Genomic DNA, 18,284 nt, shown 5'->3' on the forward strand with positions numbered 1-18,284 from the left:
GCAATTTTCCCCCATTATTCTTTACAAAACTGCTGAAGCTCTGTCAGATTGCATGGGAATTGTGAGTGAACAATCCTTTTCAAGTCCAGCCACAAATTCTCAATTGGATTGAGGTCTGGACTCTGACTTGGCCAGTCTAGGACATTAACTTTGTTGTTTTTAAGCCATTCCTGTGTGACTTTGGCTTTATGCTTGGGGTCATAATCTTGCTGGAAAACAAATCTTCTCCCAAGTTGCAGTTCTCCCGCAGACTGCATCAGGTTTTCCTCCAAGATTTCCCTGTATTTTGCTGCAGTCATTTTACCCTCTACCTTCACAGCCTTTTAGGGCTGCTGCAGTGAAACATTTCCACAGTCTGATGCAGCCACCACCATGCTTCACAGTAGGGATGGTGTGTTTTTGATGATGTGTCATGTTTAGTCTGATGGGCAAAAAGCTCATGTTTGGTTTCATCAGACCATAGAACCTTCTTCCAGCTGATTTCAACATCTCCCACATGCCTTCTGGCAAACTCTAACTGAGATTTCACATGAGTTTTTTTCAACAGTGTCTTTCTAATTTGCCCTTCTCCCATAAAGCTGTGGCAGGTGAAACACCCCGGCAACAGTTGTATGCACAGTCTCTCCCATCTCAGCCACTGAAGCTTCTAACTCCTCCAGAGATGTCATGGTTCTCTTGGTGGCCTCCCTCACTAGTCCCCTTCTTGCATGGCTGTGCAGTTTTTGAGGACAGCCTGCCCTAGGCAGATTTACAGCTGTGCTATATTCTTTCCATTTCTTGATGACTGACTTAACCATACTCCAAAGAATATTCAAGTGACTTGGAAACTTTCTTATATCCACTTCCTGACGTGTGCTTTGCAATAACCTTTTCATGAAGTTGCTTAGAGTGTTCTTTTGTCTTCATGGTGTAGTTTTTGTCAGGATACTGACTCACCAACACTTGGACCTTCCAGATTCAGGTGTAATTTTACTACAATGAATTGAAACACCTTGACTGCACACAGGTGATCTCCATTTAACTAATCATGTGACTCCTAAAACCAATTGGCTGCACCAGCAGTGATTTGGTGTGTCATATTAAAAGGGATTTAGGCAATCAATTATTTTGTGTTTTGTATTTGTAATTAATTTAGATCACTTATTAGAGATCCGTTTTCACTTTGACATGAAAGATTCTCCTTCTGTTGATCAGTGTCAAAAAAGCCAAATTAAATCTATTGTGATTCAACGTTGTAAAACAATAAAACATGAAAACTTCTGGGAGGGGGGGTGGTGAATACTTTTTACAGGCACTGTATCTAGTTAGAACATTAAATGTAGATTGGTACAGGCCCTTCAACCCACGATATTGTGCTAACCACTTAACCTACTCCAAGATCAGTCCAACACTTCCCTCCCCTCCCCATAGCCCTCCATTTTTCTATCATCCATGTTCCTATCGAAGAGTCTCTTAAATCTCACTAATCTATCTACCTCTACCATTACTCCTGACAGGGCGGACCACACTCTCTGTGTAAAAACTCTCCTCTGACATCCCCTTATACTTTTACCCAATCACCTTAAAATGATAACATGCAAACTCCTTTCAGACAGCAGTGGGAATTGAACCCTGGTCACTGGCACTGCGCCAACCACTATGCCATCGTTCTGCCCACGTACATAGCTTGCTGAAGATAACATGACAGATTGAGAAAGTAGTTTAAAAAAAGCATATAATCTATGGCCAGGGTTACACACACAAAATGCTGGAGGAACTGAGCAACTCAGGCACCACTTATGGAGAGGGATAAACTGCTGACGTTTTGGGCCGAGACCTTTTATCATGCCTAGGATCCTGTACAAGAGCAAAGAAATCATAGTGAACTTTCTAAAATACTGTTTCAGGCACAGTTGGAGAATGGTGTCCAGTTCTGAGCTCTGACATTTGCAGAGATGTGGAAGTTAACTTGCAGGATGAGTCGGTGGGAAGGAAGGCAAATGCAGTGTTAGCATTCATTTCAAGAGGACTGGAATATTTATTGTATTCAGAGATATGGCACAGTAACAGACCCTACTGTCCCAGCGAGCCTGCACTGCCTAATTACACCCATGTAACCAATTAATCTACTAATCCGTACCTCTGGATGTGAGAAGAAACTGAAGCACCCGGAGGAGATCCACACAACGACAGGGAGGACATGCAAACTCCTTACAGACAGCGGCAGGAATTGAACCCGGGTCCCTGGTGCTGAAATAGCGTTACGATAACCACTACGCTAGCCCAAAAAAGATAAGAGCAAGGATGTAATGCTGAGGCTTTACAAGGCCATACTTGTTAGAGTATTGTGAGCAGTTCTGGGCCCCTTTCCTTCTCTAAGCAAGGATGCCTTGACATTGGAGAGAGTCCAGAGGAGGTTCGCGAGAACGATCCCAGGACTGAAAAGATTAACATATGAGGAACATTGTTTTGTACTCACTGCAGTTTAAAAGAATGAGGGGTATCCCATTGAAGCCTATCAAATATTGAGAAGCCCAGATAGAGTGTATGTGGAGAAGGTGTTTCCTACAGTGGAGGAGTCTAGGATCAGAGGGTATAAGCTCAGAATAGAAGGATGACCATTTGGAACAGAGGTGAGGTGGAGTTTATTTATCTAGAGAGTGGTGAATCTGTGGAATTCATTGCTGTAAATGGCTGTGGAGGCCAAGTCGTTGAGTATATTTAAAGTGGAGTTCGATAGATTCTTGATTCGTAAGGGTTATGGGGAGAAGGCAGGAGAAAGGTGTTGAGAAGGATAAGTCAGCCACGATAGAATGTCTCGATGGGCCAAATGGCCTGTTTCTGCTCCTGTGCCTCATGGTCTTGCGGCTTTGTCGAAAAGATTTATACAACTGATGCCGGGGTGATAGGCTTCAGTAGGTCAGATAGACTCCTTGTTCTTAAAATAAAGGAGATTGCAAGGGATAGATCTGATAGAAATATTTAAAATATTGTTGGGGGTGGGGGGAGTGAAGAGAAAAAAAACTGTTTCTATTGATGGAGAGATCAAGAACATGAAATGAAGGTTTGTTTAATATATCTGATCTGATGTGAACAGATCAGAGGAATGACAGATTGTCTATGGAACATAAAATCATAAAGGTACCCTGGCACGGAAACCACCCAACTGGTTTGTGTCAGACTGTAATTCTGCCTAAATCCCATCCACCTGCACATGAACGTAGCACTCCATAACTCTCCCATCTATGCACCTATCCAAACTTCTCTTAAATTGACTTGATAGAGGTGTACAAGATGATAAGAGGCATTGATCAAGTGGATAAACATACCTTTGCCTAGGGTAGAAATGGCTAACACCAGGGGGCATAATTTTAAGGTGATTGGAGTAAAGTAAAGAGGGGATGTCAGAGGTAAGTAGGTTTTTACATGGAGTGGTGGATGTGTGGAACACAGTGCTAGGGGTGGTGGTAGATACATTAGGGGTATTTAAGAAACTTTTAGATAGGCACATGGATAAAGAAAAATGGAGGGATATGTAGCAGAGAAGGGCTAGGTTGATTTTAGAGTTGGTTAAAAGGTTGGCACAACATCGTGGGCCAAAGGGCCTGTTCTGCGCTGTAGTGTTCCACATTCAGTGACCCCTCTATTAGGTACACCTGTACACCCACTCACTAATGCAAATATCTCACCAGCCAATCGTGTGGCAGCATCTCAATACACAAAAGCATGCAGACATGGTCAGGAGGTTCAAGATGTTCGGGGAATGGGGAAAAATATAACCTAAGTGGCTTTGACCATCGGTGCCAAATGGATGATTTGAGTATCTCAGAAACTACTAATCTGTTGAGATTTTCATGCACATCAGTCTCTAGCGTTTATAAAGAATGGTGCAAAAGAAGAAGAAAATATCCAGTGAGCAGAAGTTCTGTGGGTGAAAACACCTTGTTAATAAGGCTGATCAGAGGAGAATGGCCAGACTGGTTCAAGCTGACAGGAAGGTGACAGTAACTCAAATAACCACGTGTTGCAATGATAGTGAACAGAGGAGAATCTCTGAATGCACAGCACGTCACACCTTGGAATGAATGGGCTACAGCTGCAGAAAGAAATATATATATAGTGGCTACTGAGAGTAAATTCATCTGGCATGCCATTGTGCTGGGATGGCATGGTAGTGTGGTGGTTAGCACAGTACTTCCCAATACAGGTGACCTGCGTTCAATTCCTGCCACTGTCTGTAAGGAGTTTATACATTCTCCCCGTGACTGTGTGGGTTTCCTCTGGGTGCTCCGGTTTCCTCCCACCGTCCAAAAATATATCAGTTGGTGGGTTAATTGGTCCTTGTAAGTTTTCCTGTGATTAGGCTAGGATTAAATAGGAGATTGCTGGATGATGTGGATCGAATGGTGGAAAGGGCCTATTCTGTGCTGTATCTCAATAAATAGATAATAAAAAAATAAAGAGTCTAAATTTACTATCAATCAAATCAACTACTAACAACAAAAGAATACTGAAGAGTTTTATTTAGCCAACCTCACAATGGTGTCTGTTATAAGACGTTAAGATATAGGAGCAGAATTAGACCATTTGCCCCTTGAGTCTGCTCTGCCATTTCATCATGGCTGATCCCTCTCAAACTCAATCTACTGCCTTCTCCCCGTATCCCTTCATGCCCTGGCCAATCAAGAATCTATCAACCTCTGCCTTAAACATACCCAGTGACTCGGCCTCCACAGCGCCTGTGGCGATGAATTCCACAGATTCACCACTCTGCCTTAAGAAATTCCTCATCTCCATTTTAAAGGGACGGCCCTCTGTTCTTCAACTGTGTCCTCAGGTCCTAGACTCTCCCACCATAGGAAACACCCTCTCCGCATCCAGTCAATCGAGATGAAAAATATTCACAGAAAATTTCATTTGAGAACTGCAGTCATGAACAGTAAACAGTGATGGAAGTATTTACTGCAATGCATCTTTTTTGTATTTAAATTCTCAGGGTGTGGCTACACTGTTCCGTTTCTCCCATCTTAGCTCTCCTGGAACTGACAGACTGCCCACGGCAGGTTACTTCTGCAGTGAACAAGACCAGACACAGATAGAAGACCAAAGTTCAAAGTACATTTATTAATGAAGAATGTATACTATATACAACCTTGAGATTCGTCTCCTTACGGGCAGCCACCAAACAAAGAAACCCAATAGAACCCACTAATGAAGAAGGCGGTCAAACAGCCAATGTGCAAAAAAAAAGAACAAATTGTGCAAACAATCAGAAGTAAGCAAGTAACATTCAGAACTAAAGTTCAGGAAAGTGAGTTCACAGGCAAGGAGCCTGTCATTTCCGCAGTTGGTGTAGGAGTCTGTTAAATGCAGGTCACAGCCTCAGTTCAGCATAGAGACGAGTAAACCTTGTAGTGTAGCAAGCCAAACACTAGCCCATCCCCCTCCTCTGGTTCTGAGAACCCTGTCCTTTTTAATCTGGCCCTATGCTTAAATCAGGCAAATATGGACTCATTCCTTGCTCTCGGATCTATGCCCACAACTTCAGCACACTCTAAGCTAAGGCTTGGGCCCCACTGCCTCGATCAAAGAACACTGAGGCTGTCTACAAGAAGGGTCAGAGCCGTCTCTATTTCCTGAGGAGACTGAGGTCCTTTAACATCTGCCGGACGATGCTGAGGATGTTCTACGAGTCTGTGGTGGCCAGTGCGATCATGTTTGCTGTTGTGTGCTGGGGCAGCAGGCTGAGGGTGGCAGACACCAACAGAATCAACAAACTCATTCGTAAGGCCAGTGATGTTGTGGGGATGGAACTGGACTCTCTGACGGTGGTGTCTGAAAAGAGGATGCTGTCCAAGTTGCATGCCATCTTGGTCAGTGTCTCCCATCCTCTACATAATGTACTGGGTGGGCACAGGAGTACATTCAGCCAGAGACTCATTCCACCGAGATGCAACACAGAGCGTCATAGGAAGTCATTCCTGCCTGTGGCCATCAAACTTCACAACTCCTCCCTTGGAGGGTCAGACACCCTGAGCCAATAGGCTGGTCCTTGACTTATTTCCTGGCATAATTTACATATTACTATTTAACTATTTATGGTTTTATTACTAATTATTATTTATGGTGCAACTGTAACGAAAACCAGTTTCCCCTGGGATCAATAAAGTATGACTACTACTACTACTTAAGCCCAGTGCTTAAATCAGCCAAACATTGACTTGTTCATCATTCTCGGGCCTGGGTTCCAACCCCACAACTCTTCCTTGCCTCGGATCTGCTGCTTCTAATGGAAAGCTGATAGTTCCTTCCCACTGAACAGTGTTGAACCAGTTGGGAGTTTTAGGTCACAATAACTTTTAACCTGGTCTCTTTTTAGTCAAATCAATGGCTTGATGTTCAAAGTTTTGAAATAACATTTTCATCAAATCCAAGTCCATTTCACTCTCTCTTTGTTTCCAATCAATAACTAAATATCCCAGGGAATGCTGTTACTGGGACAGCATGGCAGAGGCTTTGAATCTAAATTGAACTACCAAATGTGCATACAACACAGATCAGCCCTACCCAATCAAGCTTCAACCCAGCTACCGGCCATCTTTCCTCATCTAAAACTCTCAGGCTAATCCTCTACTCTCTTACCCCTCATTCTGTGCTCAGTTCTCACCTCATTATAGGAAGAATTTGAAGCTTTAGCGACGGGGCAGAGGAGATTTACTAGGTTGCTGTCTGGTTTTGAGAGCATGTCTTATGAGGATAGGCTGAACGAGCAAGGGCTTTTCTCTTCAGAGCAAAGGAAGATGAGAGGTGATTGAATAGAGGTGTACAAGATGATAAAAGGCATAGATCAAGCGGATAGCCAGAGACATTTTCCTGGGGGAAAATGGCAAACATGAGGGTCATAATTTTGAGGTGATTGGAGGATAGTATAGGGGTGGTGTCAGAGGTGGGTTTTTTTACACAGAAAGTAGTGGGGGCATGGAACGCCCTTGCCAGTGGTGATAGTAGAGTCAAATACACTACAGACATTTAAGAAACTCTGTTTCTTAGAAAAATGGAGGGCTGTCTGGGAGGAACAGGTTAAATTGATGTTGGAGTAGGGTAAAAGGTCGGCACAACATTGTCGGCTGAAAGGCCTCTACTGAGCTCTAACGCCATTTGCTACCTACGATAAATTCTGGTGACACGCCAGAATTCATCGTTTCGGGAACAGCTGCTTCCCCTCCACCATCAGATTTCTGAACCTCACGACTTTGTTTTTTTTCTCTCTCATTTCACACTGCTTATTTCATTTATATTTCTTATTGTAACTTATAGTTTTTTGATTATTATGTATTACAATGTACTGCTGTCGCAAAACATCACATTTCACGGCTTATGACGGTGATATTAAACCTGATTCTGATTCTGCTCCTGACAATATCAGAATCAGGTTTAATATCAATGGTATATATCATGAAATTTATTGTCTTTGCAGCAGCAGTACAGTACAATAGATAATAGTGGAACAAACAGTGAGTTTTCAATATATATATTTAAGTATGTATATATATAATAGTTAAATTAAATAAGTAGTGCAGAAATGCAGTGAGGTAGTGTTCGTGGGATCAATGTCCACTCAAAAGTCAGATGGCAGAGAGGAAGAAGTTGTTCCTGAATCGAGTCATCCAGCAAAGATAAAAGAATTACAGTGAAGCCAAGATAAATTTAACTGATCAGATTCTGGGAATGATTGGTTTAGTGATACCAAGAATTTTTCATATCATTTCGGTTGCATTAACATTGGAAACCAATGCCAGCACCCAAAGAGGAGACATTCTCGGTCACTGAATGATGACAATCCCATGGACAGGTGAGAGTGTGGAACGAGCTGCCAGTGGAAGTGGAGGATGCAGGTTCAATTTCAACATTGAAGAGAAGTTTGAATAGGTACATGGATGGAAAAGGTATGGAGGGCTATGGTCCAGATGCAGGTCAAAGGGACTAGGGAGGTTCATATTTTGGTGTGGACTAGATGGGACAAAGGACCTGTTTCTGTGCTGTAGTGTTCTATGAATCTATCACTCAGAATCAGCAAACTCATTCGTAGGGCCAGTGATGTTGTGGGGATGGAACTGGACTCTCTGATGGTGGTGTCTGAAAAGAGGATGCTGTCTAAGTTGCATGCCATCTTGGTCAATGTCTCCCATCCACTACATAATGTACTGGGTGGGCACAGGAGTACATTCAGCCAGAGACTCATTCCACCGAGATGCAGCACTGAGCGTCATAGGAAGTCATTCCTGCCTGTGGCCATCAAACTTTATAACTCCTCCCTTGGAGGGTCAGACACCCTGAGTCGATAGGCTGGTCCTGGACTTATTTCATAATTTACTGGCATATTTACATATTACTATTTAACTATTTATGGTTCTATTACTATTTATTATTTATGGTGCAACTGTAATGAAAACCAATTTCACTCGGGATCAATAAAGTATGACTATGACTATGACTAGGTACATGGACTGGAAATGTTTACAAGGTGATGGACCAAAGTCTAGAAAATGGGACATTTTGGTGTGCATGGACCAGTTGGTCCGAAGGGCCTGGTTCCATGCTGTATAACTTAGTGTCCGGGTAAATACCGGGAAGGATATGGGGAAGACTTGCAGACTAAGTCCACCAATCATTATAATTAATAAAACATTATTGTAAAGAAGCAAAGCTAGATTGACTCAGCAAGAGGACTGAAGCAGCTCATGGGGACGGCTCACATCTACCTGGGCCTCCAAGGTCAACCTTGCCGGTGAGGTTCATCTGCCAGGAAAGGCCTGATAGAATGCCTGAACAGCCCAATGAGTTGTGTTATGGTGTGTGCTTACAGGATTGGGTCCAAGTGTGGAAGACCGTCAGACTCTTTGTCATGGCAATCGTGGGCACCAACTCAACCCAGGAGCGGCGGATCGCAGGCTCATGACTCGACCCAGGAGCGGAGGAACAGCAGCTCTCTCTGTCACGGTGGACCCAGTCCTGCGAGCGCACACTGACAGAGTTGGTTCTTCATCGTTCAGGAAAGGACCTCTCAAACAGAAACCTCGCTGCGTGGGCGAGGTTGGTGACGTTGTAGGAACCCACTGTGTAACACAGCGCAGGACGAATTCTAACCAAAGTTGGTCACATCTACTATCTGTCAACATCCGAAATGAAGTTTCAGCATTCTGTTACATGAAACATATTGCTCTTAAGATCAAATTCACAAACAACATTATAGCACCTTTGTATTGAACAGATCGAACATCACATTGCAAATAAACTATGTTCCCTCCCATACACAAAATGTCAACCTCTAAAACAAGCAGATTCTTATATCAGCCCCATCACAAACTATTTACAGCAGGGTTACGGGTTACACTGTCTTCACCCTGTTTACACACCGGTTTGGACTTCGACATCTGCTACATAATGTAAAGAATATCTCTTTAAAAGGTTCTCCAGCACTGTAGGAAAAGCAGAGAGTGAATATAGTGCAAATGTTTGAGAATATTGAGGGGACTTGGTAGGTCACGAAAGACTAGAAATTTCTATAGATGTACCTTGGAGAGCATCACCATCTGGCATGGAGGCTCCAATGCACAGAATCAGGGAAAAAGCTGTGGAGGGTTGTAGGTTCAGCCAGCTCCATTGTGGGCAATAGCTTCCTCGCCATCGAGGGCATCTTCAAAAGGCGATGCCTCAAAAAGCTGGCATCCATCAGTATGGACCCCCATCACCCAGGACGTGCCCTCGTCTCATTGCTACCATCAGAGAGGAGATACAGGAGCTTGAAGACACACTCAAAATTTTAGAAACAGCTTCTTCCCCTCCGCCATCTGATTTCAGACCATGAAGCCGTGCTTGTTATGTCACCCCTCAGCTCTGTTTCTCCACTACTTCTTTTATAGATATACTGTATATTTCTTATAGTAATTTTTGATGTATTGCACTGCACTGCTACCATGAAGTAACACATTTATCATACAAAAGTGGTAATAATCCTGATACTGATGATGAAATTTGTTTCCTGGTAGGTGGTAACCACCTCATGTATAAAATTGGCATCTTCTGCAGATCGTAGTGTCAGCCCCACTAAGCCCGCAGTGGGATGAGTTCGGAGGCTAGCACACGATTATAAAGCTGACAAGATATTGGAATTCAGCTCGCATTGATCTCTGGTTTACAGAAAAATAGAATAAAATTGCGTGTAGTGTAAAACATGGGAATGCAGATTCACCATCTACTTTTTGGCAAAGTCCAGTTTCACCAGCCCTGGTCCCCAACTTACACACTTTGGCATCAATGCCCTAAACTGGAATCAAAAATCTAGTGTAGCTCAAAGTCCTGATGGTCCATTTGGTTGGACAGGACATGTCTCAAAGTTGAGTCATGTTGTATTGAAATGTAATGCCCTCACTTCCGGCTATCCAATGTTCACACCAGGGAAAAGAGAAAGATGGGTTAATTTGAATTGTCATCTTCATGACATTCTCTACCTGCAGTCTCACCAGGAGAGTGAATCAATGTCAGAGATTGGTGCTACAGAACACATTTAGACAGTTGCCCTTTGGATACAAATTTCAAGTTAGGGAATTTTACCAATGAAGGAGCAAAGATCAGTTAATCTCACATTTTTTTCAGGTTATCAGCAATAATCATCAACTTGTGTCAACAGTCCACTAAAGAGTACAAATATTGAAAGTACTTCAAACCTGACCAGCATTTTTCTGGTGAGCAGCCCAGTTACCATATTGTCACACATATATGTCACACCTGCTTGTTAGCAGCACCCCAAACTTGATCCTTATTCATGTGGTCCCATTCATTGCATCTCACCTCATCCATCACTCTGCCCTTCCAGTGCAGAGATAAAAAGTATTAATCTCTTAAGAGCACTCCCAACTTGAATGCTTTTCAAACTTACATAAAATTTGAGACAACAGAGAATCCAGATGTTCACATCTGGAACAACAAACAATCTGCTGGAGGAACTCAGCAGGTTGAGTAGCTTCTGTGATGGGAAAGGCATTATAATATCCAACTTCTGCCTCTCTCGACTCAGTACTGGCTACCTTCCCACTCCATTCCCAATCCTGATGCAAGGTTTTGACAAGTCCTTTCCTTCCACAGATTCTGCTCGATCCAGAAGTCTCTCTCAACAGACTGTTTGTTACATAGAAGTTGGCTTGTAATACCAAGCATTGTCCGTGGCTCAGTCTAGTCCAATTCACAGATAATGTTAAAGAGAACATGTCACAATAACAAGGCACAAGTTCAAATGAGCTCTACATCTTTGCTGCCTTAGGTACATGGGGGTGGTGGCTCTGTGGACAGTGAATGTGCTTGGAAAGGCGCACTTGTAGAAACAGTACTCATTGCCTGTCCATTCGTACACTTCACCCCGCAACGATGAAAGCGGCCGCCTTCCATGTGTGGCGATTACATGGAGTATGACACACATTCTACAGAGAGAGTTTGTGTATTGATCAGAGTCCTTCAATAACTTGTGACCAGAGGGTGCCTCCATCATTGGTAACATTTACACAAAGACCACCAAACGTAGTCCACCCAGCACACGGCTTCCAATGTCAAATCCGATAATTCCTGTTGACAGTACTGGCATTAGCTCGGCTGGGATTCTTCCAGAGGGTCTCCTATAACACCAGAAGAAGAAGAAGGATATTAGGATCATAAGACCATGCAACCACAGGTATAGGAGCACAATTAGGCCATTTGGGCCATCGAGTCTGCTCTGCCATTCCATCATGGCTGACTTCTTATCCCCCTCAAACCCATTCACCTGTCTTTTCCTTATAACCTTTGACTCCCTGACTAATTCAGAACCCAGCAATCTCTGCTTTAAATACGCCCAATGACCTGACCTGCTCAGGTATCTGTGGCAATGAATTCTACAGATTAACCATCATCCGGCTAAAGAAATTCCTCCTAACCTCTGTTCAACAGGGGCTTCCTTCTATTCTGATGCTGTGTCCTCTGGTCCTAGACTCACCCACTATAGGAAACATCCTCTCCATATCCACTCTATCTAAGCTTTTCAATATTTGGTAGGTTTCAATGAGATCCCCCTAATTCCGCCCTAATTCTTTTAAACTCCAGTGAGTACAGGTCCAGAGCCATCAAACGACCCTCATACGTTAACCAAGTGAACTTGTGTTGGTTACCTCAAGAGTCCTCCACATATTTGGTCCTTCTCCAGTTCAGTTGCTGGAAAGGACCAAGACCTGGACCTGGAAAGCTGTGGAGAGTTTTGGTCTCCTAATCTAAACAGCGATAGACTTACTTTCAAAGGAATCCAGTCAAGGTTCATTAGACAAGGCGGAGAGGAGAGATCGAGCAACGTAATGCCTTGTATCCAAGGTTTTAGAAAAGTACGAGGATCTCATTTTTCCAGAATGCTGTCTGAAGGAGAGAGCATGCCTTATGTGGATAGGGTGAACAAGTTAGAACCTTCCTCTTGGGAGTGAAAGGAAGCTTGATAGAGGTGTACAATAAGGAGCATGGATCAAGTGGACAGCCAGAGACTTTTGCCCAGGGAAGAAGTGACATAACTTTAAGGTGGGGGGGGGTCCCATCTTGGGGTTCATGGACCCCTTGGTTATGGTAGGGGTCTGTAGCATAAAAAAGGCTGGGAACCCCCGCTTTAAGGTGATTGGAAGAAAGTATAAGCAGGATCTCAGAGGCAGGTTTTTTAAAAAACACAGAGAGTGGTAGGTTCGTGGAATGTGTTGTCAAGGAAGGCGGCAGAGGCAAATACATTAGGGACATTTAAGAGGCACTTGGATGAAAGAAAAATGGAGGGCAATGTGACAGGGGAGGGGGAATGGGTTAGATTGATCTTAGACTAAGTCAAAAGGATGGAGACTATGAGTTTGGGTTCAGCTTTGGTCATCATAAGGCATAGGAACAGAATTACACAATTCGGCTCATCAAGTCTGCTCCGCCATTCCATCATGGCTGATTTATTATCCCCCTCAAACAAATCAGAATATAAAAACATAAGAAATAGTTGCAGGAGTAGGCCATCCGGCCCATCGAGCTTGCTCTGCTATTCAATAAGACCATGGCTGATCTGTCCGTAAACGCTGCTCCATCTACCTGCCTTTTCCCCATAACCTTTAATTCCCTTACTATGTAAAAACCTATCTAACTGCTTCTTAAATATATTTAGTGAAGAAGCCTCAACTGCTTCCCTAGGCAGAGGAGTCCACAGATTCACCACTCTCTGGGAAAAACAGTTTCTCCTTGTCTCCATCCTAAACCTTCTCCCCTGAATGGTTTAGATGGTTTAGAGTTTGTAAAATGTGTTCAGGAAAGTTTTCTAAATCAATATATAGAGGGACCAACTAGAGGGGATGCAATATTGGATCTCCTGTTAGGAAACGAGTTAGGACAAGTGACGGAAATCTGTGTAGGGGAGCACTTTGATTCCAGTGATCATAACACCATTAGTTTCAATTTGATCATGGACAAGGATAGATCTGGTCCTAGGGTTGAGGTTCTGAACTGGAAGAAGGCCAAATTTGAAGAAATGAGAAAGGATCTAAAAAGTGTGGATTGGGACAGGTTGTTCTCTGGCAAAGATGTGATTGGTAGGTGGGAAGCCTTCAAAGGGGAAATTTTGAGAGTGCAGAGTTTGTATGTTCCTGTCAGGATTAAAGGCAAATTGAATAGGAATAAGGAACCTTGGTTCTCAAGGGATATTGCAACTCTGATAAAGAAGAAGAGGGAGTTGTATGAAATGTATAGGAAACAGGGAGTATAAGAAGTGCAAGAAAATACTTAAGAAAGTAATCAGGAGGGCTAAAAGAAGACATGAGGTTGCCTTGGCAGTCAAAGTGAAGGATAATCCAAAGAGCTTTTACAGGTATATTAAGAGCAAAAGGATTGTAAGGGATAAAATTGGTCCTCTTGAAGATCAGAGTGGTCGGCTATGTGCGGAACCAAAGGAAATGGGGGAGATCTTAAATAGGTTTTTTGCGTCTGTATTTACTAAGGAAACTGGCATGAAGTCTATGGAATTGAGGGAATCAAGTAGTGAGATCATGGAAACTGTACAGATTGAAAAGGAGGAGGTGCTTGCTGTCTTGAGGAAAATTAAAGTAGATAAATCCCCGGGACCTGACAGAGTGTTCCCTCGGACCTTGAAGGAGACTAGTGTTGAAATTGCGGGGGCCCTGGCAGAAATATTTAAAATGTCGCTGTCTATGGGTGAGGTGCCGGAGGATTGGAGAGTGGCTCATGTTCCGTTGTTTAAAAAAGGATCGATAAGTAATCCGGGAAATTATAGGCCGGCGAGTTTAATGTCGGTAGTAGGTAAGTTATTGGAGGGAGTACTAAGAGACAGAATCTACAAGCATTTGGATAGACAGGGACTTATTAGGGAGAGTCAACATGGCTTTGTGCATGGTAGGTCATGTTTGACCAATCTATTGGAGTTTTTCGAGGAGGTTACCAGGAAAGTGGATGAAGGGAAGGCAATGGATATTGTCTACATGGATTTCAGTAAGGCCTTTGACAAGGTCCCGCATGGGAGGTTAGTTAGGAAAATTCAGTCGCTAGGTATACATGGAGAGGTGGTAAATTGGATTAGACATTGGCTCAATGGAAGAAGCCAAAGAGTGGTGGTAGAGAATTGCTTCTCTGAGTGGAGGCCTGTGACTAGTGTGCCATAGGGATCAGTGCTGGGTCCATTGTTATTTGTCATCTATATCAATGATCTGGATGATAATATGGTAAATTGGATCAGCAAGTTTGCTGATGATACAAAGATTAGAGGTGTAGTAGACAGTGAGGAAGGTTTTCAGAGCCTGCAGAGGGACTTGGACCAGCTGGAAAAATGGGCTGAAAAATGGCAGATGGAGTTTAATACAGACAAGTGTGAGGTATTGCACGTTGGAAGGACAAACCAAGGTAGAACATACAGGGGTTAATGGTAAGGCACTGAGGAGTGCAGTAGAACAGAGGGATCTGGGAATACAGATACAAAATTCCCTAAAAGTGGTGTCACAAGTAGATAGGGTCGTAAAGAGAGCTTTTGGTACATTGGCCTTTATTAATCAAAGTATTGAGTATAAGAACAGGAATTCTGCAGATGCTGGAAATTCAAGCAACATACATCAAAGTTGCTGGTGAACGCAGGGTTTCGGCCTGAAACGTCAACTGCGCCTCTTCCTATAGATGCTGCTTGGCCTGCTGCGTTCACCAGCAACTTTGATGTATGTTTATTGAGTATAAGAGCTGGAATGTTATGATGAGGTTGTGTAAGGCATTGGTGAGGCCGAATCTGGAGTATTGTGTTCAGTTTTGGTCACCAAATTACAGGAAGGATATAAATAAGGTTGAAAGAGTGCAGAGAAGGTTTACAAGGATGTTGCCGGGACTTGAGAAACTCAGTTACAGAGAAAGGTTGAATAGGTTAGGACTTTATTCCCTGGAGCGTAGAAGAATGAGGGGAGATTTGATAGAGGTATATAAAATTATGATGGGTATAGATAGAGTGAATGCAAGCAGGCTTTTTCCACAGAGGCAAGGGGAGAAAAAAACCAGAGGACATGGGTTAAGTGTGAGGGAGGAAAAGTTTAAAGGGAACATTATTGGGGGCTTCTTCACACAGAGAGTGGTGGGAGTACGGAATGAGCTGCCAGACGAGGTGGTAAATGCAGGTTCTTTTTTAACATTTAAGAATAAATTGGACAGATACATGGATGGGAGGTGTATGGAGGGATATGGTCCGTGGGCAGGTCAGTGGGACTAGGGAGAAAATGGTTCGGCACAGCCAAGAAGGACCAAAAGGCCTGTTTCTGTGCTGTAGTTTCTATGGTTCTATGGAATCTTAGGCAACGTCCCCTAGTTCTAGTCTCACCTATAATGGAAACAACTTTCCTACTTCTATCCTATCTATCCCTTTCAAAATTTTGTATGTTTCTATAAGATCCCCTCTCATTCTTCTGAATTCCAGAGAGTATAGTCCCAGGTGACTCAATCTCTCCTCATAGGTTAACCCCTACATCCTTGAAATCAAACTGGTGAACCTCCTCTGCACTACCTCCAAAGCCAGTATATCTTTCCTCAAGTATGGAGACCAGAACTGCACACAGTACTCCAGGTGTGGCCTCACCAGTACCCTGTATAGTTGCAGCATGACCTCCCTGCTCTTGAATTCAACCCCTCGAGCAATGAAGGCCAATATTCCATTTGCCTTCTTAATAACCTGTTGTACCTGCAAGCCAACTTTTTGTGATTCATGAACAAACACTCCAAAGTCCCTCTGCACAACCGCATGCTGCAACCTTTCACCATTTAAATAATAATCTGCTCTTTTATTATTCCTTTCAAAGTGGATGATCTCACATTTACCAACGTTGTATTCCATCTGCCAGACCTTGGCCCACTCACTTAACCTATTTATATCCCTCTGCAGACTCTCCATATCCTCTGCACAATTTGCTTTTCCACTCAGTTTAGTATCATCAGCAAATTTTGCTACGTTACACACAGTCCCCTGTTCCAAATCATCAATGTAAATGGTAAACAGCTGCGGGCCCAGCACCGACCCCTGTGGCACCTCACTCACCACAGACTGCCAACCAGAGAAACACCCATTTATACCAACTCTCTGCCTTCTATTGGTTAACCAATCCACTATCCATGCCAATACACTTCCTCCGACTCCGTGCACCCATATCTTATTTATAAGTCTCTTGTGTGGCACTTATCGAACGCCTTCTGGAAATCCAAGTATATGACATTCACCTGTTCCCCTCTATCCACTGCACTCATTATATCCTCAAATTCTTCTGCCTTCTCCCGTAACCTTTGACACCCTGGTTAATCAAGAACTTATCAAACTCTGCCTTAAATATACCCAATGACTTGGTCTCCACAGCCATCTGTGGCAACGAATTCCACAGATTCACCACCCTCTGGCTAAAGAAATTCCTCCTCGTCTCTTTTCTAAATGGATGTCCCCTTATTTTGAGGCTGTGCCCCCTAGTCCTAGACACCTCCTCTCCAAGAAACATCCTCTCCACATCTACTCTATCCAGGTCTTTCAATATATGATAGGTTTCAGTGAGATCCCCCCTCATTCTTCTAAACTCCAGCAATTACAGGCCCAGAGCCATCAAACACTTCTCATATGTTCCCTTTATGCCGGGAACCATTCTTGCGAACCTCATCTCGACCCTTTTCAATGTCGATCAATCCTTTTGTTAGATAAGGGGCCCAAAACTGCTCACAATACTCCAAGTGCAGTCTGACCAATGTCTTATAAAGCCTCATCATTACATCCTTGCATTTATATTCTAGTCCTCTCAAAATGAATGCAAAAATTGCATTGCACTGACTCAACCTGTGAGTTAACTTTTAGGGAATCCTGCACAAGGACTCCCAAGTCCCATTGCACCTCTGAATTTTGAATTTTCTCCACATTTAGAAAATAGTCCACATCTTTATTCCTTCTGCCAAAGTGCATGGCCATACACTTCCCTACACTATATCCCATCTGCCACTTCCTTGCCAATTCTTCTAATCCAAGTCCTTCTGCAGACTCCCAGCTTTCTCACCACCACCTGCCCTTCCACCTATTTTTGTATTGTCTGTAAACTTGCCAGAGTCATTAATTCCATCATCCAAATCATTGACATAGAACGTGAGAAGGAGTGGTCCCAACATAGACCCTTGTGGAACAGCACTAGTCACCAGCAGTCAACCAGAAAAGGTCCCCTTTATTCGCACTCTTTGCTTACAGCTAATCAGCCAATCTTCTAACCATGCTTATACTTTTCCTGTAATACCATGGCTCTTATCTTGTTAAACAGTCTCATGTGCGGCACCTTGTCAAGGGCCTTCTGAAAATCCAAGTACATAATATCTACCAATTCTCTATTCTGCCTGTAATTTCCTGAAAGAATTCCAACAGCTTTGTCAGGCAAGATTTCTTCTTAAGGGGAAACCATGCTGACTTTGGCCTATTTTGTTATGTGCCTCCAAGTACCCTGAAACCCCATCCTTAAGAATAAACTCCAACATCTTCCCAAGCACTGAGGTCAGGCTAACTAGCCTATAATTTCTTTTCTTCTACCTCCCTCCCTTCTTAAAGAGTGGAGTGACATTTCAATTTTCCAGTACTCCAGAACCATTCCATAATCTAGTGACTCTTGAAAGATCATTACTAATGTCTCCACAATCCCTTCAGCTACCTCTTTCAGAACCCTGAGCCGGTCCATTTGGTGCCAGTGACTTATCTACCTTCAGACCTTTCAACTTCC

The 18,284-nt window shown here is 43.2% G+C and overlaps 1 protein-coding gene across 1 annotated transcript in view; it reads right to left on the minus strand.

Moving 5' to 3' along the window:
- Positions 1–5,132: 5,132 nt before the first annotated feature.
- Positions 5,133–18,284, minus strand: part of igf1 (insulin-like growth factor 1) — a 37,795-nt gene continuing 24,643 nt past the window's right edge. Inside the window, exon 4 of the mRNA XM_063057648.1 lies at positions 5,133–11,648. Coding sequence (XP_062913718.1) covers positions 11,583–11,648 — 66 coding nt within the window. The 3' untranslated portion in view covers positions 5,133–11,582. The remainder of the gene's footprint in view (positions 11,649–18,284) is intronic.

This window comes from Mobula hypostoma, chromosome 9, assembly GCF_963921235.1.
Source record: "Mobula hypostoma chromosome 9, sMobHyp1.1, whole genome shotgun sequence".
NCBI lineage: Eukaryota > Metazoa > Chordata > Chondrichthyes > Myliobatiformes > Myliobatidae > Mobula > Mobula hypostoma.